The sequence below is a fragment of the Carex rostrata genome, chromosome 2 (genome assembly GCF_964058835.1).
Source record: "Carex rostrata chromosome 2, lpCarRost1.2, whole genome shotgun sequence".
Taxonomy (NCBI): domain Eukaryota; kingdom Viridiplantae; phylum Streptophyta; class Magnoliopsida; order Poales; family Cyperaceae; genus Carex; species Carex rostrata.
This window is the reverse complement of record NC_135919.1, coordinates 3,100,009-3,127,743: the sequence shown is the minus strand read 5'-3', so window position 1 is coordinate 3,127,743 and position 27,735 is coordinate 3,100,009. Positions and strand designations below refer to the sequence as shown.

The window sequence follows — 27,735 nt, the reverse complement described above, 5'->3', positions numbered from 1 at the left end:
TAAGTTTACATTATTTTCTCTCTCCATAACAATAATAAAAGTGATTTCTTATGTAAACAGATACAAGAAAAATAAAAGTCACAATTGACGAAATAATGTATCGGACCTGATTAGAAGCCTAGAAGGGCACTTTACTGGCGAGTTCTACGAGTAGATTCTGGATTCTAGCTGGCACAATATTACCTGATATATCTGACAACTGGCTCCTACAAGCTTTCATTATTTATAGGACCTGATAAATTGCTTATGAAAATCCACACAGCAGCAACTGGTAACAGAAAGTTGAATAATTCCCAGGCCCCGAAGTTTCGAGAGATATATCTACACGACCAATTTGAACCAACTTTGATCTTGATCCAATATCCAAAATGTTCCCGAAATTTTTATTAATAGAAAATATAATAAATAAATATCCAAATTGAAGAACGCTTTTGGATTTTTTCGAGATATAGGGAAAACACGATGATTAATCACGGCCTCTGGCCGTTATGGTTTATCACGGCCAGAATTAGCGATACTAATCACACATATTAACTTAAAAAAAAAAAAAAAAAAAAAATTATGTCCGTGACTATCAATCACGGCCAAGCAAACTATAGGCAAATGCTGTTACTTCATGGGCAATTTCTGTCCGTGATTATCAATCACGGCCAGGATTTTTTTTTTTTTAGTTAATTAATAAGTACGGTGATTAGCATCGCTAATCCTGTCTGTGATAGATCATAACGACCAGAGGCCGTGATCAATCATCACGTTTTCCCTATATCTCGAAAAAATCCAAAAGCGTTCTTCAATTTGGATATTTATTTATTTATTATATTTCCTATTAATAGTTCATCCTTGTGACCCTGACCAGTGTCAAGCAAGTATTTCAAACTACGTGCAATGAGAACTAGTAGCACATGACTAGGAAACTAACACAGTGATCCGTATAATACACACATCAAAAATAACAAACATTAATGTAATCTTGCTTCATACATCACTAAACAAGTCTTACACTTCTACCCTAAAAAAAGCCAACTGTGTCAAACATACCAACATGTCAGTCCAAATATACCAAGTCCAACTTATGCTCTTTTCTCTAAATGCACCTACAGAGCATTAGATTTCTTCATGCAATCCAAGGCCTCCCTACAAATTTAATGTCACAACAGCAACATGTCAGATTTTGGGGCAATGATTGCATACTAGCATGTTTATTTGTTTGATCAATCTCCAACTGTTTCTTCTCTTGCCTATTCTCTTTTTCTGGTCAGAGCAAAAGAGGAAAATTCAAAATATCCGGAGTTCACACTTCCTGAATTAAGAAAGAAAGCAATACTTACAATAGAGCTTTTTCCATTTCCTTATTGGTGGGATCTAATTGAAATCCATCCAAAAGCACCTGAGAAGCTTCTTCATATCTCTTCCAACACCAAAAAAAAAATGAAAATAAAACACCATAAATAGGACAAATAATTTCCATAGTAAGCATAGTAAAGAGGACCACCACTACTATTGTAATTGTTTTGTGCCTTTCTAACCGCAGCTTTTATGCATGAAACAATTGAAAATAACAAACAACTCTTCCAGAAAGTGCCACACTGGATACGCAAAAATCCTTGTCTAGTATTATATGGAATGGGTTCCACTAGGCAAATTATATCATAGCGAAGTAAAACAATATCTAGTCATGAGATAGTACCATAGCCGTAACAAGAAATAAAACCAAGTGGGAACCAAAAAAGTGCAATCATAACTTTTTTATTATGAGCAGAGTAACCTTTAGTAACATGAATGCAGCACCAATACGGTAGTAGGCTTTGGGCCAGTTCGGCCTAAGGGCAGGAGTCCTCAAAGCATCCTTCAAAGCGACATGCCCATCCATCCACTAGTGGAAAAACAGGAATCAGGATCGGCTTATCTGGATCGGGTGTACTAACCAACCGATACTAATACTTACCTGAATCGGTTCTATCACTAAAACCGATACTAAAAGCTAATGAAAGCACAACACATGCACTATCAGCATCGGTTCTAAGTTTAGAACCGATTCTGATTATAAAGTATCAGCATCGGTTTTAATATTAGAACCGATTCTGATTGTAAAGTATCAGCATCGGTTTTAAGCTTAGAACCGATGCTGATAGTTCATATTTAGCTTTATCCCGAAGTCTGATTCTTCACAGAATCATTTTTCTTTCTTCTTCCTCCATTGCTTGGCGCAGCAGCTATCTTACTGGGCATTGATCAGCTATCTCACTCTTCGTTCTCAGGTTCATTAATTGATTAATCATCTCTTTTCTCAAGTTTGATGTTAGATCTAGCACAATTTAGGTTCTAATTCGGCCCATTTTATAAACCCTAATCTATCTTTTAGGTTTTAATACATTTTTATATTTTAAGCTTTTCTTTATATGTGAAGATGAGCAAATTCATGATATATATGAATTTTTGATATAACTATATTTGCACATGCATGCTATATTTGAGCTTTTGATATATACCAATATATACCCTAGCATGCATCATATATATGTTATATAGTATTTGGCTAATATGCTATGGGTTGCATAGAGGCCTCCCGTGCTACGGCTCAATATTTGAGTTTTCAAAATACTCACGGTCGATCCGAACCGTTTATCTTGTTCTCTGTATTAATATGTGTTTGGAGACCAAATTTGACATTTTTTGGAAATTGTTTACTATTTTTTTATGGTCCAGATTTGTATGAAAAACAACGATTTTCAATAAATCTAAAAAAATAGTTAAAAATTTCCAAAAAATGTAAAATTTGGTCTCCAAACACATATTAATACGGAGAACAAGATAAACGGTTCGGATCGACCGTGAGTATTTTGAAAACTCAAATATTAAGCCGTAGCACGGGAGGCCTCTATGCAACCCATATATAGCATCGTAGTTAAGTCCATGTTATATATATATACATCTCTTATTTAGGTTCCGATGGTTTAATTTTGTAGTTTGGCTATTATTGAGAGATTTGGTGCAGCGATCTTCATCTCACTCGGTACGGCATCTAAAAAAGTTGTAAGTACCACATAAAACTCATGTTTAATTAGTTTTGTGCATAAATGTGTATTTCGATAGCTAGACTAAATAGATTTGTAGTAAGTATGTAGCTAGAGTATTGTCTTGAGAGCCAAAACCGCATGATTAATGCATTTAAGTCATGATACCCGTTCAAAATTAATCCATTAGGGATTAATTTTGAATAGTCCCCGTTTTGGGACTGCTCTTTGAATACTTTGTCTCAATTAGGATGTGACCACTTGTTAGTCGTGTTTTAGTATTTAAGAAAATTTCGGCAGCATTTCTCCTTATTAGTTCCCCGAATACTCGGGGAACTAAGGGGAAATGCTGCCGAAATTTTCTTAAATACTAAAACACGACTACCAAGTGGTCACTACTGAGACGAAGTATTCAAAGAGTGGGATAGGATGGTAATCAGGCCCCATGTAAGCCTTACTGTGAATATAATTTAGTACCCCAAGCTTGTTCTAAATTAATTGTGTTCTACTATAATTGCAGATGGACCGCAGTTGGATGTACGAAGCATCACGTCTATCGGATGAATATACGACAGGTGTCGAGGAATTTATCAGAGTTGCTATGGAAGATATGGCGAATAAGGGGAGTACAATGATGTCGTGTCCTTGTCGTGATTGTAACAATGGTCAAAAATTTTCCAACTCGAACCAAGTGAGGAGCCATTTAATCCGTCGTGGATTCAAGCAAGGATATAAGTGTTGGATATGGCATGGTGAGAGTTTTCCAACCGACATAGGTACTGGTACTGAGCATCAGGAATACCATACCGTTGGGGATGAGGGGAATGACTTACGGGGATTGGAAACCGACGTAGGTACTCGTACTGAGCAACATGAGTATCATACCGAAGAAAATGATGATATAGTGGTAGATAAATGTGATAATTTTGATCAAATGTTACGTGATATAGAAGAGGATTTTGATAATGATAAGCAGTATTGTTTGTTTGAGAATTTGTACGAAGATTCTAATAAGGAATTGTATCCTGGTTGTTCTAAATTTTCAAAATTGAAAGGTGTATTAAAATTGTATAACCTTAAAGCATCTAACGGTTGGAGTGATAGAAGTTTTACTGAGCTATTACAAACTTTAAAAGAAATGCTTCCGGAAGGAAACGAGATACCACCCAATATTTACGAAGCGAAGAAAATATTGTGCCCAGTTGATTTGGGAGTTCAAAGAATACACGCGTGCCCAAATGATTGTATATTATATCGAAATGAGTATGAAGACCTTCACGAGTGTCCAAAATGTGGTGCATCACGTTACAAACCAAAGCAGATTGCCAGTGATAAAAGTGATGATTGTAAACCGAATAAAGGACCTCCTGCAAAAGCATTGTGGTACCTCCCCGTAAAACCGAGATTCAAACGTTTGTTCTCAAATGCTAAAGATGCAAAATTACTGCGTTGGCATGCCGAAAACCGGAAGAAACACGGGAAATTACGGCACCCCGCTGATTCTCCCCAGTGGAGGAATATTGACAGAGAGTTTTCTGAATTCGGACGTGGCCCTAGAAATCTAAAGCTTGGGCTGAGTGCAGATGGAATAAATCCGCACAGTAGCATGAGCAGCAAGCATAGCAGTTGGCCGGTTTTATTGTGCATTTATAATCTTCCGCCTTGGTTATGTATGAAGCGCAAATACATCATGTTGACCTTGCTCATATCAGGACCCAAACAGCCCGGGAACGACATAGATGTATATCTAGCGCCATTGATTGAGGATTTAAAAGAATTATGGCAACCCGGAGTGCAAATGTATGATGCATACAGCAAGGAGAAATTCACTTTACGGGCCATGCTTTTCTGCACCATTAATGATTTTCCGGCTTATGGAAATTTGTCGGGTTATAGTGTCAAAGGAGAGAAAGCGTGCCCTGTTTGCCTGGATGATACAGTCGATGTGTGGCTACCCAACTCCTCTAAAAATGTGTACATGGGTCATCGTAGATTTCTTCCTGCCAACCACGCACACCGAAAGAGAAAAAAAGAATTCAATGGAAAGACCGAGAATACCAGAGCAAATTACCCGTTGACCGGTAAGCAAGTTTATTCGCGAGTAAAAGATTTGAAAGTTCAATTGGGTAAATTTAAAAAGAAGGTGGTGAGAAAGAAAGGGGCTCCGAAAATATGTTGGAAGAAGAGGTCAATATTCTGGGATTTACCATACTGGGAGCACTTAGAGGTTCGACACTGTCTCGATGTGATGCATGTGGTTAAAAACGTGTGTGATAGCATAGTTGGAACATTATTGAATATTCCGGGTAAAACTAAGGACGGTATCAATGCTCGGAAAGACATGCAATTCTTGAACATAAGGCCAGATCTACAACCAGCAGAGAAGGAAAGAGAAAAAGGAAAAACTTGTACATATCTAAAACCCGCAATGCATACGCTATCGAAAGCAGAGAAAAAAAGCTTACTGGAATGCCTTCATGGTGTCAAAGTTCCATCTGGATATTCTTCGAATTTTAAAAACCTAGTTTCACTGGATAATTTAAAATTGACAGGAATGAAGTCTCACGACTGTCATGTTTTAATGACACAGCTTCTTCCTGTTGCAATTCGGGGCATATTGCCAAAGTGTGTTAGGCAGACCATTACGAAGCTTTGCTTTTTCTTTAACGCCATCTGTTGCAAAGTAAATGATCCTGATACGCTAGATGCTCTGCAGAAGGAGGTTGTTGTCACTCTTTGTCATCTTGAAATGTATTTTCCGCCGTCTTTTTTTGACATCATGGTTCATTTAATCGTTCACCTAATTAGAGAAATTAAGATGTGTGGACCTGTTTTCTTGCGGTACATGTATCCGTTCGAGAGATACATGGGATTGTTAAAGGGATATGTCAGGAACCGATATCGGCCTGAGGGCAGCATTGTAAGAGCTTACACTGCCGAAGAGGTTATTGAGTTTTGTACTAATTATATGGATGATGTCAAAGCCATCGGCATCCCTAAATCTCGGCACGAGGGTAGACTTCACGGGGTAGGAACAATCGGTGCGAAATTATTCGTGCCTGATAGTACAACAATGTCACTAGCACATTTTCATGTTTTGCAACACCTCACTGACGTTCATCCTTTTTGGGACGAGCATATGACTCTCTTGCGGCAACAGAATCCTAAGAAATCTAACAAGTGGTTAATCGGCGAACACAATAAAACTTTTGAAAGATGGTTTACACGTAGAGTCATGCAAGCTCCGGAGGGAGAAAACATTAAAGAAATTGTCAAATTGTTGGCTTTTGGTCCAGTTCATGTCGTGAGGACCTTCCAAGGATATGACATCAACGGGTACACATTTTACACAAGAAATCAAGATGCAAAGAGTACCGTGCAAAACAGTGGAGTGACGTTAGTAGCTGTTTCGAGTGATTTGTCAGATCCTAAAGGTGCCGGACCATCGCATGCATCGATGTCATATTACGGGTTTATTGAAGAAATTTGGGAGCTCGATTACATAAGATTTAATATCCCGTTATTTATGTGTAAATGGGTCGATAACCGTAGGGGGGTTAAAGTCGACGAAGATGGTTTTATTCTGGTGGATTTCAGTAAAGCTGGATATAAGGATGATCCATTTATACTTGCAAGACAAGCCACGCAAGTGTTCTACGTAACTGATCCCGCCGATCGTTCAAGACATGTTGTCCTCCCTGGTAAAAGACGTATAATCGGGATTGATAATGTGGAAGACGAAGAAGCGTACGATCATTTTGATGAGATACCACTGTTTTCTATTGGCATGGCATCTCTACCGGGCGCTGAGGATAATGAAACAGGTCACATGCGCATCGATCATGATGAAGGAGAATGGGTTGAAGAAGTTTCCATTGGCAAGTCATAATATTGGTATGTCATATATTTAATATTGGTATGTCAAAAAATATTAAAATGTGAGTTAATAATATTTAATATTGCTGACAAAAAGGTACGATTTTTTTTTTCAGAATGCACTGAAACACCCGACGATGAGAAGCATGCAAGTTATTCTTCAACACTTCTTGTAGCTTATTTTTTTTCATGTTATATGTAATTTATTAGCTTATTTTTAAATTTCTAATGTTTTTATTTTAGTAGCTTATTTTATTTTATTTTATAAGTAATTTTTAAAATACAAAAATATTAAATAACACATACACATCCTTTTTTTTAATATTTTAAAATAACATACATATTCAAAAATAAAAAGCACAATTTTAAATAAATAGCACTATCAGCATCGGTTCCTAACTTAAGAACCGATGCTGATAGTAATCCGCATAATTTTAAATATATAATTTTAAATATATAGTACTAGCAGCATCGGTTCCTATCTAAGAATCGATGCTGATAGGCTTAGCCTCTATATTCAAAATTATAAAATAACACATAAAAATCCTTTTTTAAAAATTTAAAATACAAAAATATAAAATAACACATAAACATCATTTTTTTAATATTTAAAATGACATACACATTCAAAAATAAAAAATAAAACATAAAAATCCTTTTTTTAAAATTTTGAAATACAAAAATATAAAATAAAACATAAACATCCTTTTTTTATATTTAAAATGACATACACATTCAAAAATAAAAAATAACCCTTAAAAATCCTTTTTTAAAAATTTTGAAATACAAAAATATAAAATAACATACACATTAATTTAAATAAAAAAGCACTATCAGCATCAGTTCTTAAGCTAGGAACCGATGCTGATAGTAATCCGCATTATTTTAAATATATATCACTATCAGCATCGGTTCCTAGCTTAAGAACCGATGCAGATTTGTATTAGCATCGGTTCTTAAGCTAGGAACCGATGCAGATAGTTCTGTACAAACCCTCCCTTCCTTAGCGAAATTCAAATTATTTTCTTAAGCCTCCACCGCGACCTCTTTCTTTCCTACTAAAACCCTTCCGCCGTGACCGTTGCATTCCTCCTCCTCCTCCTCCGTAACCCCTCCTCCTCCTCCTCCGTGATCTTTGGTCTCCTTCTCCTCCGTTGGCTCCATCTCGTTGGCTCCGTAACCCCGCCGTGACCTTTGCTCTCCTTCTCCTCCGTTGGCTCCATCTCGTTGGCTTTGTCGGCTCGTTGGCTCCGCCGCCCTCTCCCTCTCAAACCCCTCCCTCTCAACTCGAGTAAGATCTCTAAATTCATATTATGGAGTTATTAGAAATTGAAATTGAAGAAATGTGAGAAACGGGGACCAATTCGGGTATTGTTATGGAACTTAATTTTTTTAGAAACCAAATCGAATTAGAAACCAAATCTAATTGAATTTGAGGAAATGTGAGAAACGGGTACCAATTCGGGTATTGTTATGGAACTTAATTTGGGTATTGTTAGATAATTGTTTAGAAACCAAATCGAATTAGATATGGAACTTAATTTGTGTAAATAATTGGTTTAGATTAATTTGGGTAATTAATTGGTTTAGACACCAAACCAAAGTAATTGTTAGATTAATTTGGGTAAATAATTGGTTTACATATTTGGGTAATTAATTTGGGTAAATAATTGTTGCAAATTTAATTGTTGTGATACTTGTATATGCTTAGATCCCTTTAGATACTTGTATATGCTTAAATAATTGTGAATGTGTGTATCATTCTAGATGGTAGTGAGAAATTGTTAGACAAGAAGCATAAAGGTGATAGTTAGTGGATAAAAACCTAAAGGTAATTGGTTTGGTTTTATTTGTTGATTTAATTTGAATTGGTTTGAAGTTGGTTTGGATTTATTTGAACTTGGAACGATAAAGTTACAAGTTAAGGATGGTTTTCTTTGTGAGGATTAGGGACTTGTTTGTAATTTTTGGGGATTTATGGTGAAACTGTTGAAATTGTTAGAAACTGTTGAAATCTTTGTGAGGATTAGAAATTGTTAGAAATTGCAAATATAGAATGATACTTGTTATATTGTTAACCTATTTGCAAATTCAGATATGGAAAGCAATAGTCAGACAGCCTCGGCTAAGAAACGAGGAAGAGGGCCTAATGCAATCAAGGAGAAGTTTAACGAGAAAGGGAAAGAGCTGGAACTTGACAAGTTTCACAGGCCGGTTGTTACTACGGATACAACGTCTTTTCCAACGGAATTCGGTATATTGGTGAGAATGAATATTCCTATAAGTTTCGTATTGTGGAAAGATGTTCCAGAAGAGAACAAGCTGAAAATATGGGAAACACTGAAGGTAAATAACGTAGTACTAAGTTCACAAGCTTTCATTTGATATTAACTAACTCTAAATTTTGATTTCTATTTGTTTGGCAGCTGAGATGGGGTATAAAAGAGGAAGAAAAAGTGAGGAACTATTATTATCAGAAGATGGCTACTTATCACCGGAGGTGGCGAACCGAGATGACTAAAGTGTGGCGCGCGGGTGAGACTCCCGATTTTGCCAAGCAAAATATGAAAGAAAAAGACTGGGAGGTATTTGTCAAGTATCGAGAGACGGAGGAGTTTGAGGTATGTTTATTTCTGCGGATCACCTACCTTATCTCTAAGTAAGAATTCAAATACTCTTATAATTAAGGCCTACAATGATTGTCTTGACATATTAATTGTAGACTGCTAGCAAAATTGGAAAGGAGAATCAGGCCAAAAATGAGTATCCGCATTTCTTAGGATCTAGAGGTTACATGAGCGAGGGTTTTCGGAGTAGGCTTACAGATGTTATGCAGACGAGAAAACATCTAGTGATCCGTCTTCCCAAGGCTCAACAAGTGCATTGAAACCAGAAGAGGTCCTTGATATGTCGATTGAGCATAGGCACGTCACCTGGAGACTAGGAAGACAAAAGCTCGATAAGGAGACCAAGGAACGCTTTTATCCAGAAACATACGTACCGGTCATCGAGAAGATTGTAAGAATTTTAGATATTGTCATTCATTGAAAACTCTACTTTACTTTATTAGTTTATTGTAAGAATTTTAGATATTGTCATTCATTGAAACCTCTACGTTAATTTATTAGTTTATAACATGTTGTCATTCCAGGAAGAACAAGAGGCGGCTCTGAAAAAAGGCTTGTTGGCCGTCGAACGATACGACGATGTTCTCGGAAAATCTCTGCCAAATCCGGAACATCCTGGGAGGGTGAGAGGAGTGGGAGGTTTGGTACCTATCAGGAAAACATACGAGAAGAGCTCAATAAGGAGGAGACGCGCTCCCTCGAGTTCCGAAGCAAAAATGAGGGAAGAACTGAGGGAAGAAATGGAGGACAAAGTAAGAGAAATAGAGGTGAGACTAGAAGCAAAAATGAGGGAAGAAATGAAGTCTCAACTTGCACTTTTGGTTCAGCAGTCAATGGGCCAACAAGTTCAGACGTTTACCCCAACAGTCCTTCAGAGCAGCAGCCAGTCAGTCAAACCAATTGCAGATCTTTCCGGGTATACTGAGGTAATGCAAATTCAAATTCAATAATATTCAAATTTCACCATTTATTTTCCATTACATGTTGTACTGTTCATACGTTTTAGTTTATTCGAGTAAATACATATATCTGAATAGGAGGCAGAAATAAGCTGCAAACTCCAGGCAGCTGTCAATGGGAACACTGTTACAGTAGCCGTGGGGACAATTCATGTTCCAGTTGCACCCGGTGGAACAATTCACGGCAGACCGATGCCGCTCGACCATGCAAGAGTGATGGTGGATGGTATTTTCGATGCGGACTTCATAAATCACCCATTACCTGTACCAAATGGCTAGCAGGAAATCCTAAAGGATGCCCTCGGCAGTTTCACTGCATGGCCAATGTCCATGATAGCGATAGGTTCAGCTGAGGTATATTATTATTACAAGTTCTTATACTTCCGAATTAGTATCTATGTGATAGAGTTGTAGATGATTTTGGATTTTACTTCAATTTATTATGAAATTTTGCAGGAACCACGCAAAGAAATGATTATTCCTGGAGGTCCGAAAGTAACGAGTCACTGCAAGGCATTTGATGGTATCAATTTTGACAAGCTGGGACAGACATTCAAGCATATTCGTGATCGGTTTTCGGAGCTAGATGGCAGCCCAATCGAAATCGATTCCCCAGCTGATCTTTTATGTTCAGATGACTCCATATGCGTGTTTGCAGATGATTATGCGGCCTTGCTTACTCCACGGGAGTGGCTCACTGTACCAGTTGTTCAGATCTGGATGCTGTGAGTTAATATTTGTAATAATTGCAGATGTTTAGTACTTGTAATTCAAATTTCACAAAATTGAGATCACCTTTGTGTCTTTATTTTGTAGGTATTGGCACAAATACCTCAAGGAGGAATATCCCGATGAGCAGGTTGGTTTCATGGACCCCAGTCAAACGAATGCCACCCTGTTGAATGATGACCGAGGACGTGTTCTTCAATATATAGGGAAAGCACTCCGAGAAAATCAGGACAAGAGATTAATCTTCATACCATACCATCAGATGTTAGTGTTACATATATATATATTCTAATTTTATTATATTTCTTTCAATTCATATAAATTGAATAATATGACATGCTACAAACCTAACATGCAGAAATCATTGGATATTGGTCGTGCTTATGCCAAGAGAACGTGCATTGTACGTGTACGATTCCGATAAGAAAGGTAAAAGAATGCTGATGATCAGTGCTGCTATCGAGGAGTAAGTGTCTTTCCTAAATTTTACGTTTTTTAAGAATACTAATGATTTTATTATTATATTATCATTTCAAAAATGTATCGTAAGTACTGATTGTTCAATGTTTTCATATTTCAACAGCGTCTTCATAAAGGAAATGGGTGCTTCTTTAACAGTTCATAACGATTGCAAGGTAAAAATTCATATTGCGATATAATTATAATGAATATACATATAAGCCATTTGTATGCTCGTAATACAAACATTTTTTTTTTTGAAACTTGTTATGTAGTGCCCACAACAACCAGCCGGCTGGGAATGTGCATATTATACCATGTTGCTCATGCAAGACATAATAAACCACTGTCTCGATGTTTTCCGCAATTGAAGGTATATATGCATTTATAAATTTTTCAAAAATAAGAATTGTTGCTTCAAATATAATAAAATACACAATTTAATTGTATATATATGCTCTTCACAAATTCTAAAAATGCAGGATATTCCCGCTAAATATACGTTACAACGCTTGGCCGACTTTCGCCAAATGTGGGCCAAAGCCTTGCTGAAAGAAATTAAGACGAGAGGAAGTTAGGAACATGAATTTTTTGTAATAAGTTAGGATGTGTATGATATATAATTAATTTATGATGTGTTTTATTGATAATTAATTTAGGATGTGTTTTATTGAAAATTAATTTAGAATGTGTTTTATTGATAATTTAGGATTTGTGATAATTTCAAATTTCGGCCAGCTAAATAAATATGGAAGCTGGCCATTTAATAAAAAATATTTTTTAAAAATTCAATTGAGTATCAGCATCGGTTCTTACTTAAGAACCGATGCTGATAGTGATTTTCTTAATTAAAATACAAATCAGTATCGGTTTTTCAGTCAGAACCGATGCTGATACTCTATTTTCTGAATTTAAAAAATATAATTTGAAATATACATCTGTATCGGTTGTACAGTAGAACTGATGCTGATAGTTTTTCCTGAATTTTAAAAATTCTATTTACAAAATCTATCTGCATCGGTTGTTAATTAGAACCGATACAGATTAGTACCTATCTGCATCGGTTGTTAATTAGAACCGATGCAGATAGGTACTAATCTGCATCGGTTGTTAATTAGAACCGATGCAGATTGGTACCTATCTGCATCGGTTGTAACAACCGATACAGATTTGTTTGGTATCTGTGTCGCCCTCATCAGGATCGGTTGTGAACCGATACTGATATCTGTATATAACCGATACTGATTCTATTTTTTCCAATAGTGATCATACGAAGCCAGCACATACTCCTATTTCCAAATAATGCTGTATCAGTTGGTGCTATCTCTATTGCCTACATCAAGGGAAAGTGGAAACAATACCAACCAATTCAGAACTCGAAGATTTGAGAACGTTAAATATCAATTGACAAAAATATCAAATACAAAACTATCCAATAGCAAACTTACTCCAGTATAGAAGATTATGGCAGCTAAATATCCACTTCTCCTAAATGCTTGTTCACCTTTAACTTTCAAGTCAGCAAACCTCTCCTTTCTCCTAATTTCATGCTAAAGCATGCAAAATAATGAAATAAGGCATCTAAAATAAATTGGGAGATAGCACAGGTAACCTTAAGTAATTAGCTTGACATCAAGAAATAATGAAATACTAAATTCACAGAGCATTTAAAATGGACCACAAACCTTTTTCTTAAAAGCTGGACATTTGACATAATTAATAATTCCTTCAACATTCCAGTTTGGCACGGTAGGAAGCTGAGATGTAAAAGGAAGAAGCATTTCAACAAATCCCTTCTCACCACGCTCAGCTGCAACTTCTATTGGTAACATCCCATACTACAAAAGAAAAGATATCATTAAAAAAGAAGTCGCATTACTTCCAGAATATAAAGTCCAAAGAATGTTATTACAATAAAACATAACTATTGATATATTACTTGACCAAGCTTGCGAAGAGAGTATCGATGTGTAAATTTTTGATAATATATTACTTGACCAAGCTTGCGAAGAGAGTATCGATATGTAAATTTTTGATACAAGGTGCGATCTTTCAATTATAATAAAAAAATGATAACAAAAAACTCACATCATTGAGTATGACTTCACTGGGAATATTGGGGTCTGCCCCACCCTCCAACAAGCACTTCACTGTCTCAGCTGAATTAAAAACAATTGCAGTTGCTAAAGGACAGTACAAGTTTACATCTGCACCAGCCTATTAGTTATAAACACAATGGAAACTATTAAGAAAAAGGAGCAATAGCTAATCTGCAACAATAGAAACTTTTCATCAAGTGAAGCTAGAGTGACTCTAGCGATTATCAAGCTAAACATTTCTAACACTAAAATGCTGGGCTACACATTTTAAGCTTCATTAAAAGTTCCTACAAACAGGGTTCATGCCCAAAAGCTTCCAAAATGTTTATTACGAAGAAAAAAGTCATACCTTAATTAAAAGCTTGGTGCACTCCAAAGATCCACCAAAGATAGACATGCGTAGTGGAGTCAATTGTTCATTACTGACTTTGTTAATCTGGGAAAAAAAAACAGAAACTTCATTATTACAAGAAATATTTATTAAATAATTAAAATTTCCCCTATATATTAGTTTCGTACTGGAAAATAATTTAAACAAATTACATCAGCATTGTGCTCCAGTAAGAAAGATCTTCACAGCTTTTTCGTGGCAACAGCCTGCAGCAACATGAAGAGGTGTCCCGCGGTAATTTTCGGGATCCACAAGAATTCCTTTGGAGAGCAAGAATTCAATAGAGTTGCCTTGTCCTGGCGACGAAACATGAAAATTAAAAGTTAAACATAACTTACTAAAAATAAAATAAACCGTCATCAACAACTTCAATAATTAACCTCTACTAGATTGAACTTCCAAATTTGGAAAGGAAATGTTATGACAAAAGAGAGAATTTATTTTCCTTTGTATCACCAAGATAACCCATCAATCCGCTCTTATAATTTGTCTTTCTATTTTCCCTTTTGTGCGTGTGTGAACAAAAGAGGGAGAAGAAGTGTAAGTGTAAGAAAGAGACCGCATTGTGCTGCGTAATGCAGAGGCGTGTCGCCTTTTCTATAGGTGCATGTAGGATCAGCTCCACAATTACAGAGATAAGTCAAAGTGCCAGTTTTTCCTTCCATGGCTGCATAGAAAAGTGGTGTTCTACCTGTAATATATTCATTAATTAATAATTTTAATTTTATTTTGTTTCCGAAGATCTTATTCATGCCGACCACATAAATAAAAGCATTGCTTGTACAAACAATAACCTTAACTAAGACAGAATGTACCAATATCTCATATTGCTTCAGACAACCAAAAAGTAACAACCATAAATAAAAAAAAGGATAAAATAGAATGGAGTTTAGGAAATAAAAACAAAGAAAATAATTCAAAACCTTGATCAGACCGAAAATCTGGATCAAAACCCAATTCCTCGATCAAGTAACGACAGATATATGTTCTCCCGTAAGATGATGCACAATGAATAGCACCTACACCATTGGCATCCTTTGTTATCTCTATGGTCTTCTTGATCCCATCCCCTTTGTCTAACATCCTTGCCATCTCTGCACAGTTGAAATAAAGAAACGCAAAACAGAACCCCAGAGAAATGGAACAATTAGTTTCTTTAGAAAAAAAAACTAACAAACTGTCCAAAGCACACCCGACCCCCACCCCCCAATTCTCTCTCTTTTGAAAAGGTTGGCAGTAGCTGCTAACTCTCTCTCTCTGTAGTTTTTGGAAAGGTTGGCAGTAGCTGCCAAGCCTTATATTAATAATAGAATGTGAATAACAATCATACAACTACAAATTACAACACAACAGCCCTCCTAAACATCAGAAACATAGGTGACATCTTACAGTGCAAATATAAACTACAGTACACAACCAATCGTACAGTATCCTAAGATACAGATTGCACTAAACTGAATTCACATCCCCTCAGGTTACCTGACTGAGTACAATTGAATCGGACGGTCTGAAATTATAATTTTTAACTTGGCACGAATCTCAAAGCACAAATAATACTGCCTCCTAATGCCATTCCGAGCACCTACCGCCTCATTCTCTCTCTCTCTCTCTCAAACAAACACATCCACACGCACACAGACAGACTTCACTGCATGCGTGCAGAAAAACATCTATAATTGTCTTCGAGTGAGGCTATGGTACTATGCATAGCGTGGATTGATTCGAACTACAGATCAATATTTTTGTTTTCAAAAATCCTAACGGTATACGAACCACCGTTCAACGTGGTATCAAAGTTGCAAAAACAATTGGGCAAAAAGATAACCTAGGTTATTTTTTTTTAACTTTTATTTGTTGAAAAAAAAAGTTGAAAATACTCTTGAGAACTGAGAGTTGCCCCAACGCAGCAGCATCCAAAAGCATATTTTGCAACTCTTCTCGACTTCCGCCTGAAATTAGACGAAAACAAAAATAAGAAAAAGAGTGAGAGGAGAAATTCTGACGAATGATGGAGGTGACGGAGAAGAATGGGGCGCAGCGTACCTGAGAAATCTTGCGCCATTGAATTGAAGAATATTGAGTGGGTTTATTGGGTAGCACGAGCAGGAGAAGGAAATATATGGTAGAAGAAAGTATATTTTATGGAGTATGTTTAAGTAGCCCAGAAAATTCCAGAGAATTCGATTGGGATATCATATGTTTCGAAGTTGCCATTTTCTAGTTCATTCACTTTGAAATAGGGGCACAAGCAACTGAGCGAGTCGGGATTGAGTCGGTCGATATTTTATTGTATTTTTAATTTGATTCTATCTTCAATTTTGTTTGTTTACGAGTTTAAACTAGAAAAACTTTAATCAAGATATATTAATAATTGGTCCTTTTCAAATGAAAATTTGAGTCAAAATTCAAAAAGTTATAATCAACAAAGTCGAATTTCTAACTAGGTTCGAAATAAACAAGCCACACAATTACACAAATTATCAATTATATATTAAATTATTTTTTTCATTTACCCTTGAAACTTTTCCAACTTTTTAATTACCATTTACTCTTTATTAAATCTAATAAATATCTCGATTCTTTTTACCATTTTCTTGCCCACGAAATTTTAGGAATAACTGGAGGGGAGAGGGGGGTGTCCGATGCCCATCGGACCAAATCCTGTTCGATGGGGGGTTTAAGCCGTCAGATCTGCTTTAGGATTCGCACCCGCAATTTTGCGTCTGCTTTAAAATCCGTACATACGAATCCTAAAGCAGATCTGACGGTTTAAACCCCCCATCGAACAGGATTTGGTCCGATGGGCATCGGAAACCCCCCTCTCCCTAACTGGAGAGCTTGAACTTGGAAACTGAGAATTTTATTTTCCGTTTTGAACGAGAATTTTATTTTCCGTTTAAGAGAGAGAGGGCGACACTAGAGTTTATACATGATTTCTTATTAATAAATTATTTTTTAAAGTTATTAAATAAGAAACTCTTCTACATCTCTAAAACTTAGTTAGAAAACTGCCACGTCAGATTAGAAACTCTAAGAATTTCAGAGATATAGATGCTCAGTATCTCCGACTGAAGTCAAAAATATGAATTCCTAAGCCTCTAGCCCCGAATTCAATATCTTCTCCGTCTCTGCCAATGAGAGCTGATACAAAATTAATGGTCTATTGTTTATGTGATTTAAATTTATTATTGACATTACTATTCTCGATACTTAATCTTCTTTCACTCTTCTTTTATCTTTCCTTATATTGTTTTATGATTTTGAAATGTAAAAGTGAAAAAAATGGACTTTTATTTTAATATAAAATGCAAAATAGCTTATATGGATGATTTCGGATGAATGCCCTTCTGGAATTTTGATTTAGTTTTCCCTTTACCCTTTTTTATTTATGAAAATATATAAGAGAATATTTACTTATATAATTTGATCATTAGTATGGATGACTAAATATAATTGCATCTTATGTGAATTTCATACAAAAATATTTTTTTGCATGTGAGTGTAGACTAAATTTTATGAACTAAAAATTGTCGATCCATGTAACTAATAATTTCATGCAATTAATGTAGGTATTTATGTAATTAACAACTCTTTTATACTTATGTCAATATGTCTTCCAAATGTTTGAAATTTAGAACTGAATTATATAATTGCGTAATTCAAATTGCATGAGCACCATATATATAATTGACTCCTTGTGAAATAAATTTAATATCCATGCAAATGACTAGGCTATGGACATGTGTCTTGTTTTTTTACTCAAGATCATAATTTATTTTTCCAAAAAATAAAAAAATCTGGTTCATTCTTGTCTCTTAACTATCTCAGCTCATTTCCAATTCACTGTCTCCACCATAATTACAATGAGTGCTCTGCTTCAATCTCTCCTTCGTTGGTTTTTTTTCTCTACAAGCTAGCTCCATTGACTTATAAGCTCGCCTAGTAAGTAGTACCTAGTCTGACTGATATAACATTAACTCTAAAATCTATCAAATTGACTTGAAACGGTAAATCTAAACCGTTCAAACCAATCTACTTTATTAGTTGTGTGTTTACATCAAAATTTATAATTTTTCGAATTTATTTAGTATTAAGTCAAGCGGTCAAATGTATAAGTTTTTAAGTTAATTTTAATACATTTATTTTCAACATTTTTACCGCTTGATTTGATACTAAAATAACTCAAAAATATATTAAAAAAAAATTGTATCTAAAGACATCACTCATAAAGTAAATCCGTTTGAACGGTTTGAATTAGCCGTTTGAAGTCTATTCAATTGATTTTGAAGTTAGATATGACACCGATATTATACTAGCCGGACTTAATTAGTAGTAACTAGTAAGTGGTTATTTGTATAATTTTAAAATGATTCATCGATATTAATTGAAAAATTAATATTGGGCTTAATTTAGATTAAAACTAATTAATTAGATTGTATATATTATGTTTAGTAGTGCATAGATTAATTAATAATTAATTAGTTGAGTTGTATATTAATTTCAATAATCAGTCCAAATATGTGGTCTAAATTTTTTTCATTTGTGTACCAACTAAAATGACAATCAACCATACTTGAGCGATATATAATAATGTGAATTCATTATTCATGGACGGGTGGAAGAGTTTCTAAATTATTCATTTTCAAACCCTAGATGGTATTTAAACGAGATTGAAAAAATTACATTATATTCCTATTTACTATGTACTCAAGTCTTTGTGAGATAATATATAGGATATATTTCTAGAGCGGGGCAAGGTTGGCAAATATTTATTGAGCAAAATGGAAAAAGTAGCTCTGCTCCACTCCATTAATGATAATTGAAAATTTACATGCAACTTTCAACATCACATAATAGTTAATTTTTTTCGTTATTTTTGTTTGTCATGCAATGATTTTTATATTTAAAGATATTGTCCAATGATGATGTGATAACTTTACATAAAAAATATTGATATCGTACAAAATTATAATATTTAAGTTTATAAAAAAAAAAAGGTTGACGGATGAAATATTGATTTAGATAAGTTATTTGCATATTATTATTATAATTCCTAAGAAAATTAAGAAGGTGCATAATATCATTTTATAAAAGTAAATAATGTTGATGTTCTAAATTAAACACATTAAATTATTTCCTTAATTTTAATTTTAATGCATAATCTTATTTCTGTTTTAAAAAATGTATTAAATAAGAGCAAAATTGACACAGAAAAAAAGTTCTGAGCCCTGATAATAGTAAATTAAGATCTCAATATAGCACTTCTCTAAAAATAATGGTTAGAATACTACGGTGTACATGATCCAGCTGTATGACCTAGCTGCATCTTACCTTCTACATGACCTATATTTTTATTCGGTGCCTATTTGAAATGGAGGGGTCAGTTTATTGTGTTTTGAGATTCTTGCAGAAAGAATTTAAATGGTTCAGATTTTGTGCAGAATCGCTCAAAGTCTGAGATATCTCAGGGGATGCGAATTCGTCGTGTAAGACGCCATTGTGCAGGTGCAGCTAGACCAGTTACTTCAATACTTGGCAGCCACCAAAAAGAAAAAAGACCATGCCTACGGGCTTCTATTAAAAAAAGAAAAAAAAAATAGAGATAGAGAGAAAAGACCAGTTACTTCTAGGGGTGTCAACGGTTACGATACGGGTCGGGTGAAGATATTTTTATATCCGTAACCGTTATGATAACGAAAAAAAATATTTACTTTTATCCGTATTTTCGAATACAGTACGGATCGAGTAAACGGATAAAAAGAGTTTCATTAACATTTCGATTTGTGCTTTCGATAAAATATTTTTTAAAATAAGAAAAAAAATAATGAATACAACTAATTTGTATTATGAAAATTTAATAAAATACAAAATTTTATTGTATCATGTATCATCTTCATACAAATATATATCTATATATATAATTTTATTTTTAAAAATTATCTTATACGAAAACAGGTAAGATAACGGAAAAAAATCTTACCCTTACCGGTGTTTTTGGATACAATATGGGTCGGATAAACGGGTAAAAGGGTGCCATTGACACCCCTAGTTACTTCAATTAATACTTTTTTTTTGGAAAAAAAAATGTATCCATAGAAATTATAAAATTCGGACATACAAAAATAAAAAAATGTCTTGTTTCTATCAAATATAGTAAGATCAGACTTAATGAGTCTGATTCATTGATTTTTTTTTTTTAAACTACAGAGAGAATTTGAAAAAAAATAAAATTATGGATCGGATTCAATGAGTCCGATCCATAAAAGAGTTGATTTTATGTGACACAAAATCCTATGTATCAATTAGAAAATTTATGGATCGTGAACAGTGATTCCAATCCATAAAGGGATTGATTTTCTGTGGCACAAAACTCTCTGTATTCGTAGAAAATCAATAGTTACAGAGGTTTTATGCCACAGAAAATCAACCCGTTTATGGATCAGAATCACTGAGTTTGATCCATTAACTTTTTTTCCCTCTGCCATTTGCCGTAATTAAAAATAAAATTAATTAGTCAGACTCAATGAATCCGATCTTACTATATTTGATAGAAGCAAAAAACTCTTTTATTTCAATTTATGTAAATCCGAATTTTATAATTTCTATTAATTTTTTGTGTCAAGACAGAGTCTGATAAGACCAATAGACGTCCACACAAATTACTTACGCAAGTATACAAACAGTTGTCATAAACTCATTGTTGGAGAAGCGCTGCACGACCATAAGAATTCCAATTTGTCTTCTAGGTGTCTTCGAAAGAATCACGCCTATGTACTGGTGCACAGCACAGCTGGTGCCTGGTGATACTGTGATAGCATAACCCTAGTCCCTAGGCGTGATCAAGCTTTTAAGATTCATGATACTTTAGGATCGAACAGTTTAGATAATGTGTCGTTTAACAACTTTTGGGAAGGGAAAGAACAACGACTGACCAGGAATGACAATTTCCGGCCTTCTTTGTAAAGTGATTGTCACGGATGACAGTATATATATTGCTGAAATGTGCCAATACTGTTGAGCTCAAAATAAATTGTATGAATTAAAAATTGTCGATCAATGCAGCTAATAATTTCATGCAATTAATGTTTCAAAATATTTGTGCAATTAACAACTCTTATACACTTATACTTATTCAAACATATCTTCCAAATATTTCAAAATTCAGAACTAAATTATATAATTGTGTAATTCAAATTCCATGAGTTAAAATAATGTGGACCATAGAAATGACTCCTATGAAAATAAATTTAATATCTATGCAAATGAGGTTAATTATGCACATGTCTTTTTTTGTTTACCTCGAGAACAGAACTTATTTTTCCAAAAAAAAAAATGTGGTCATTTCCAATTCATATGTCTCCACTGCAGTTATAATTATAGCTTTGCTTCGTTCTCTTCTTGTTGGTTTTTCTCTCTCTACAAGCTAGCTCCGTTATTTGTATAATTTTTTAGATCATATAGAATTGTGATGAATCATCAAATGCAAAAGCAAAGGCATTATATTAATATGCTAGAATTAGCTGATGAGCAATTATGAAAAATCAAAGTAATTAATGGAGATAGCGCACCACAATGTTGATTAACTCGTTCACAATTATGGATCTAGCCACCAATGGGAGGATCTCTCTAGCGAACTATGAATTAATGAAGCATTTTTTTACTATATTTTACCTTATTTATATCGTAATTAGCAAGGTGCATATAATATTACTAGTATTTTCTAAAGGAAAAAAAATATATATTATTGTTTCATGTTGGTCAAACGATGGATGAAAACAAAGGTTCATGTACTTTTGTTTTGTTTCATAAACAATGCTCAAGTAGCGTATAATTATGTTTCGGCCCATAAAAGATATTTGTAAGAGGTTGTTTTTTTTTTATATTTGTGAAATATATATTTTTCAATTAGTTACTGGTGCACAAGCAAGGAGAGCATAACTTTAGTAGGAGCGGACCCATATTGTACTGGGATAATTGTCTCTTTCTGAATTTTAAATTTTAGTGGAAATTTATCGGTATCAACCAACTTTGCCTTCTCTTGATAACACTTTGTCACTCATCTGAATGTTTAATTTGTAATTTAAATTAAATTTAGAATTAAAACAAAAATATTTTTTTTAAATTGTGATTGGTAATTATAATTATAAACTAAAACATCAGAAATTATAAGTCAGAGCATTGAAAAATATTAAGTTAAAATCGAGTGCTCAATTAATTAATATATTTAAACTCAATTAGCTATTTCAATCCGGAAGCAGATCACCTGTCCCCCGGGGTGCAGGAAAATCCTGCCCCCAGGGGGACAGACGATTCAATCCCTTTCAATCCGCCCATAAACCCTAGTCCCAACGGGTTCGGATTCCCTAAAGTAACCTAATCTTTGGGTTTTCAATCGAGGTTGTCCGATTCGAATCCATTGTTTGAGATTGTTTTACAATTCAAATTCATCTCTCGAGATAGGTGTGCTCCACTTCGAATTAATTATTACGGATTTAAATCGACAGTCTCTGTTTAAAACTCAAAAATTGGATTATTGTTGCATCTGAACTCAGTCCCGACCACCTAGGCGTGATCATTGAACTTTTGCAAAAAGCGGAGAAGATTAATTTATTTTCGTTCCAAAGAAGATATTCCTCATTGAAGATAAAGACAAGCTGCCTTTTTCCTTCTAAAAGGAGGTTTCATTATTATTTGTGTTTTCATTTAAATGTAATTCCATTTGACTTCCGTTTAAAATATAGATGGTCTTTAACATTAGTGCGAATCTAATTTGTACGAATTTTGAAACTAATCAGACAGTCTAAATGCATTAACTCAAAAGATTATTTCTCTAGTTAATGCAGAGGATATGAATTCTTGAATTAATGGATCGAGTCGCCCGAACTTGGTGAGATCGGTGACTTGCTTGCCTCGCCTGATATTTTCCGAGTGCTTAAATAGAGTATAATTGTCACCTGTTGCTTATGCGGACCAAATATCAAGTACGGTGCATCAAGTTCATTTAGAAATAATATATACAAATATTTGTGTTTCCATCGAAATATAACTTTTAAAATGTCCCAATAGTTAATCCGAACATGCTAATTATTTTTATATTATCAAAATTTAGTATGATACTCAACTCATTATTTTTTTTAATAATGACCCTGGCATGACTGATAGTGCTTCAAGTTGTCCAATGAAATGAATCGTATATTGCTAAATTGTTTCGTTAATTTCCTGACAACATTTCTTTGTTCATTTTATTGATATTTTTTTTCTTTATGAGAAACTGTATGTAGTTAAAAGTTAAAACTCTCTTCCAATACTTGCGAACTTCACAGTTTGTAGAATTACAAATTAATAGATTTAGGACAGGTTAACAAAAATTTGGGCTCTTCCTTGAATCACACACAAAAAGAACCCAAGGTGAATCCAAAAATATCTACATGAACTGATCTATGGCGAAATGTGTTACTCTAATGTTTATCAATTTTGACCAATGCATTCCCTGTAAGTGCTAAAAACCAATACAACACAATCTATTGGTAAGATACGCCCCTAATTTTGAAATACAAGCATTTCAAGGAAATAGTAACACACACGACGAGAAACTAATACATGGGAGAAAGGGGAGGTAGCACAATTGGCTAGGAAGATGTCCTAGAGTTGTTATACACAAAGGTCGAGAGTTCGATTCTCCCTCACGAACCTTGGTAGCTACTACCAAGGTTTCAAAAAAAAAGAGAAACTAATACAAGGATCCCTATAATACAAACATCAAACGAAATAAATGCTTGTATAATCTTGCTCCATACAAAACTAAATAAGTCTTATGCTTCACCCTCAACAGAAGTTAACTGTGTCAAACACTACAGAAAATTTTAAACAAACCAAGAGGTCACTCCAAAATAGAGGAAGTCCAACTGATGCTCTTTTCTTTGAATGTACCTACACATCATTAGATTTCTTCATGCAATTCAAGGACTCCCTACAAATTTAATATCACAACAACAACATGTCATATTTTTGGACTGAGCCCGTCTATTCGTTTGAACAATCTCCAACTGTTTCTTCTCATTCTCTGGTCAAAACAAAAACAAAAAAAGGAAAATCCAAAAAAAAGGGAGATCAAACTTACTAGAAAACTTCAATTATAAAGGGAGCAATACTTACAATAGAGCTTTTTCCATATCCTTGTTGGCTGGATCCAAATTAAAGCCATCCAAAAGCACCTGAGAAGCTTCTTCATATCTCTTTGAACACCAAAAAAACAAAAAACATCATAAATACGACAAAAAAAAAAGACATGAGTGTTGATTACCTTTCTGTAAATATTTTTGGCTTATTACTTTTGTAAATAACTTTTTTTTTCTTATCAATAAAATTGCCAGTTGAGCCAATTCTCACTGACCTTAAAAAAAACATGTGACAAAAAAAATTCCAAAATAAGCACAGTAAAAAAGGACCATACTACTGTACTTGTTTTGTGTCTTTCTAACTGCAACTTTTCTTGCACGGTTATGCATGAAACAGACAAAGAAAGCAAACAAAAAAATCCTTGTCTAATATTTTATGCATCCCACCAGACAAATTATATCATAGAATTAAAACGATATCTACCTATGAGACAATACCACAGCCGTTTAAAGGAATAAGATCAAGTAGAATACATAACAGTGCAATCATAATTTTTTATATTGAAGCAAGTAACCTTTAGTGACATGAAAGCAGCACCTAGACGGTAGTAGGCTTTGGGCCAGTTCCGCCCAAGGGATTTAGCCGTCTGAGCATCCTCCAAAGCGAGATCCCCTTCCGCCATACGAAGCCAACATAAACTCCTATTTGCAAATATTGTTGCATCTGTTGGGAACATCAACATTGCCTACAACAAGAGAAAGTGGAAACAATATCCAATTCAGAAGTCGAAGTGGAAACAATATCCAATTCAGAAGTCGAAGGCTTGAAAGTATTAAATATCAATTGACAAAAGTTATCAAATATAAAACTATCCAATAGCAAACTTACAGCAGAATAGAAGTTTATCGCTGCTAAATACTCACTTCTCCTAAATGCTTGTCCACCTTCATCTTTCCAGTAAGCAAACATCTCTTTTCTCCTAATTTCATGCTAAAGCATGCAAAATAATGAAATGAGACGTCTAAAAAAAAATTGGGGATATAGCGCATTTAAAATGGAATACTACATTGACAGAGCATTTAAAATGGATCACCAACCTTTTTCTTAAAAGCTGGAGACTTTACATAATTAATAATTCCTTCAACAGTCCAGTTTGGCACAGTAGGAAGCTGAGACGTCAAAGGAAGAAGCATTTGAACAAATCTCTTTTCTCTGCACTCAGCTGCAATTTCTATTGGCAACATTCCATACTACAACAATAAAATACATCATAAAAAATAAGTCACATTACTTTCAGAATATTAAAGTTGAAAGAATGTTATTACAAGAAAAACATAACTATTGATATATCACTTGACCTATCATGCGAAGAAAATATCGATATGTAAATTTTTGATATAAGGTGCAAGCTTTCAATTATAATAAAAGGTTGATAGCAAGAAATTCACATCATTGAGCCTGACTTCACTGGGAATATTGGGGTCAGCCGCAGCTTCCAACAAGCACTTCACTGTCTCAGCTGAATGTTCAAAAATTGCAGTTGCTAAAGGACAGCACAAGTTTACATCTGCACCAGCCTATTAGTTATAAACACAATAGAAACTATTAAGGAAAAGGAGCAATAGCAAATCCGCAACAATAGCAACTTTTCATCAAGTGAAACTACAGTGACTCTAGCGATTATTAAGCTAACCATTTCTAACACTAAAATGCTGGACTACACATTTTAAGCTTCATTAAAATTTCCTACGAACTGGGTTTGTGCCTTGCAAAATGGTTTATTACAAAGAAAAGGAGTCATACCTTAATCAAAAGCTTTGTGCAATCCAAAGATCCACCAAAGATAGACATTCGAAGTGGAGTAAAGAGTTCATTACTGACTTTGTTGAGCTGGAAAAAACAGAATCTTCATTATTAGAAGAAATATTAATTATATAAGAAAAGTTTAACCTATATATTAATTTTGTACTGGAAGATAATTTAAACAAATTACATCAGCATTGTGCTCCACTAAGATCTTTGCAGCTTTTTCATTGGAATAGGCTACAGCATAATGAAGAGGTGTCCCACGGTAGCTTTCAGGATCCACAACAATTCGTTTGGGGAGCAAGAATTCAATAGACTTGTCTTGTCCTAGAGATGAAACACGAAAAATAGAAGTTAAACATAACTAACTACTAAAAATAAAAAAAACTGCCATCAACAAGTTTAGTAATTAATCTTACTAGATCCAACTTTAAAATTTGGAAGGAATATTTTATGACAAAAGAGGGAATTTATTTTTCTGTGTTACCAAGATACCAAGATAACCCATCAATCCATTCTTAACTTGTCTTTCTACTTTCCCTGTTGTGTGTGTGAACAAAAGAGGGAGAGAAAGTGTATGAAAGAGACCCTATTGTGCTGCAATGTGCAGAGGCGTCTCGCCTTTCCAATCAGTGCATGTAGGATCGGCTCCAGAATTACAGAGATAAGTCAAAGTGCCAGTTTTCCCTTCTTGGGCTGCACAAAAAAGTGGTGTTTTACCTGCAATATATTCATTAATTAAAATTTTGGTTTTCGTAGATCTTTTTCGTGGTGACCGCATAATTAGAGCTTGAACACTATTTTCAGGTCATACAAGCTGTTTGTGTGAAATAACCTGTAACAAAAGCATTGCTTGTAGAAACAATAATAAAGACATAGCATTTATCAATATCTTATATTACTTCACATAACCAAAAAGTAACAACTGTAAATAAAAAAAATGGTAAAATTGAATGGAAGAAAAACTAAGAGAAGAAATTAAACCTTGATCAGACCGAAAATTTGGATCAAAACCCAACTCCTCGATCAAGTAACGGCAGATATCTGTTCTCCCATAAGATGCTGCAAAATGAAAAGCACCTGCCCCATTGGCTTCCTTTGTTATCTCTATGGTCTTCTTCATCCCCTCCCCTTTGTCTAACATCTTTGCCATTTCTGCACAGTTGAAATAAAACAACCCAAACAAAACCACAGTGAAATGAAACACAAAAAGTAACAAACTGTCCAAAGCAACCCCCCCCCCCCCAACTCTCTCTCTCTCTCTAAAACAAACACATCCGCACACACGCAGGCAGATTTCACCGCATGTGTGCGAAAAGACCTCTACAATTGTATTTTCTTCCCAGACATCTTCCAGTAAGATGCATAGCACCGATGAGGGAGGATTATTTGAGCATTATTACAAAGATAATGGGGTAAAATTTTATTTATTGAAAATAAAGTTGAAATACTTTTGAGAACTGAGAGTTGCCCCAACGCAGCAGCATCCAAAAGCGTTTTTTGCAACTCTTCTCGACTTCCGCCTGAAATTAGACGAAAACACACCTTGCTTCAGAGAAAACAAAATATAAAAAAGGAGGGAGAGGAGAAATTTTGAAGAGTGATGGTGGCGGCGGAGAGGAAGGGGACAATAGTACCTGAGAAATCTCGCGCCAT

The 27,735-nt window shown here is 34.6% G+C and overlaps 2 protein-coding genes across 2 annotated transcripts; both read right to left on the bottom strand.

Annotated features, from left to right (window-relative positions):
* Window positions 1-846: 846 nt before the first annotated feature.
* On the bottom strand, window positions 847-27,735 carry LOC144566919 (uncharacterized). Its single transcript, XM_078316967.1, has 13 exons — window positions 27,717-27,735; window positions 27,531-27,602; window positions 27,064-27,234; window positions 26,678-26,799; window positions 26,468-26,507; window positions 26,267-26,406; window positions 26,077-26,163; window positions 25,722-25,850; window positions 25,371-25,523; window positions 25,072-25,263; window positions 24,848-25,018; window positions 24,310-24,389; window positions 847-1,134 (listed from the first exon to the last, which is right to left on the bottom strand). Exons 1-13 carry the CDS (start codon window positions 27,733-27,735, stop codon window positions 1,095-1,097), a joined length of 1,416 nt encoding a protein of 471 aa, XP_078173093.1. The 3' UTR covers window positions 847-1,094.
* Window positions 7,917-16,115, bottom strand: LOC144550635 (uncharacterized). The gene is made up of 10 exons (XM_078298622.1): window positions 15,980-16,115; window positions 15,078-15,246; window positions 14,714-14,845; window positions 14,307-14,450; window positions 14,113-14,199; window positions 13,753-13,881; window positions 13,350-13,502; window positions 13,113-13,214; window positions 12,948-12,997; window positions 7,917-8,190 (listed from the first exon to the last, which is right to left on the bottom strand). The coding sequence occupies exons 5-10, from the start codon at window positions 14,158-14,160 to the stop codon at window positions 7,917-7,919; spliced, it is 756 nt and encodes a 251-aa protein (XP_078154748.1). The 5' UTR covers window positions 14,161-14,199; window positions 14,307-14,450; window positions 14,714-14,845; window positions 15,078-15,246; window positions 15,980-16,115.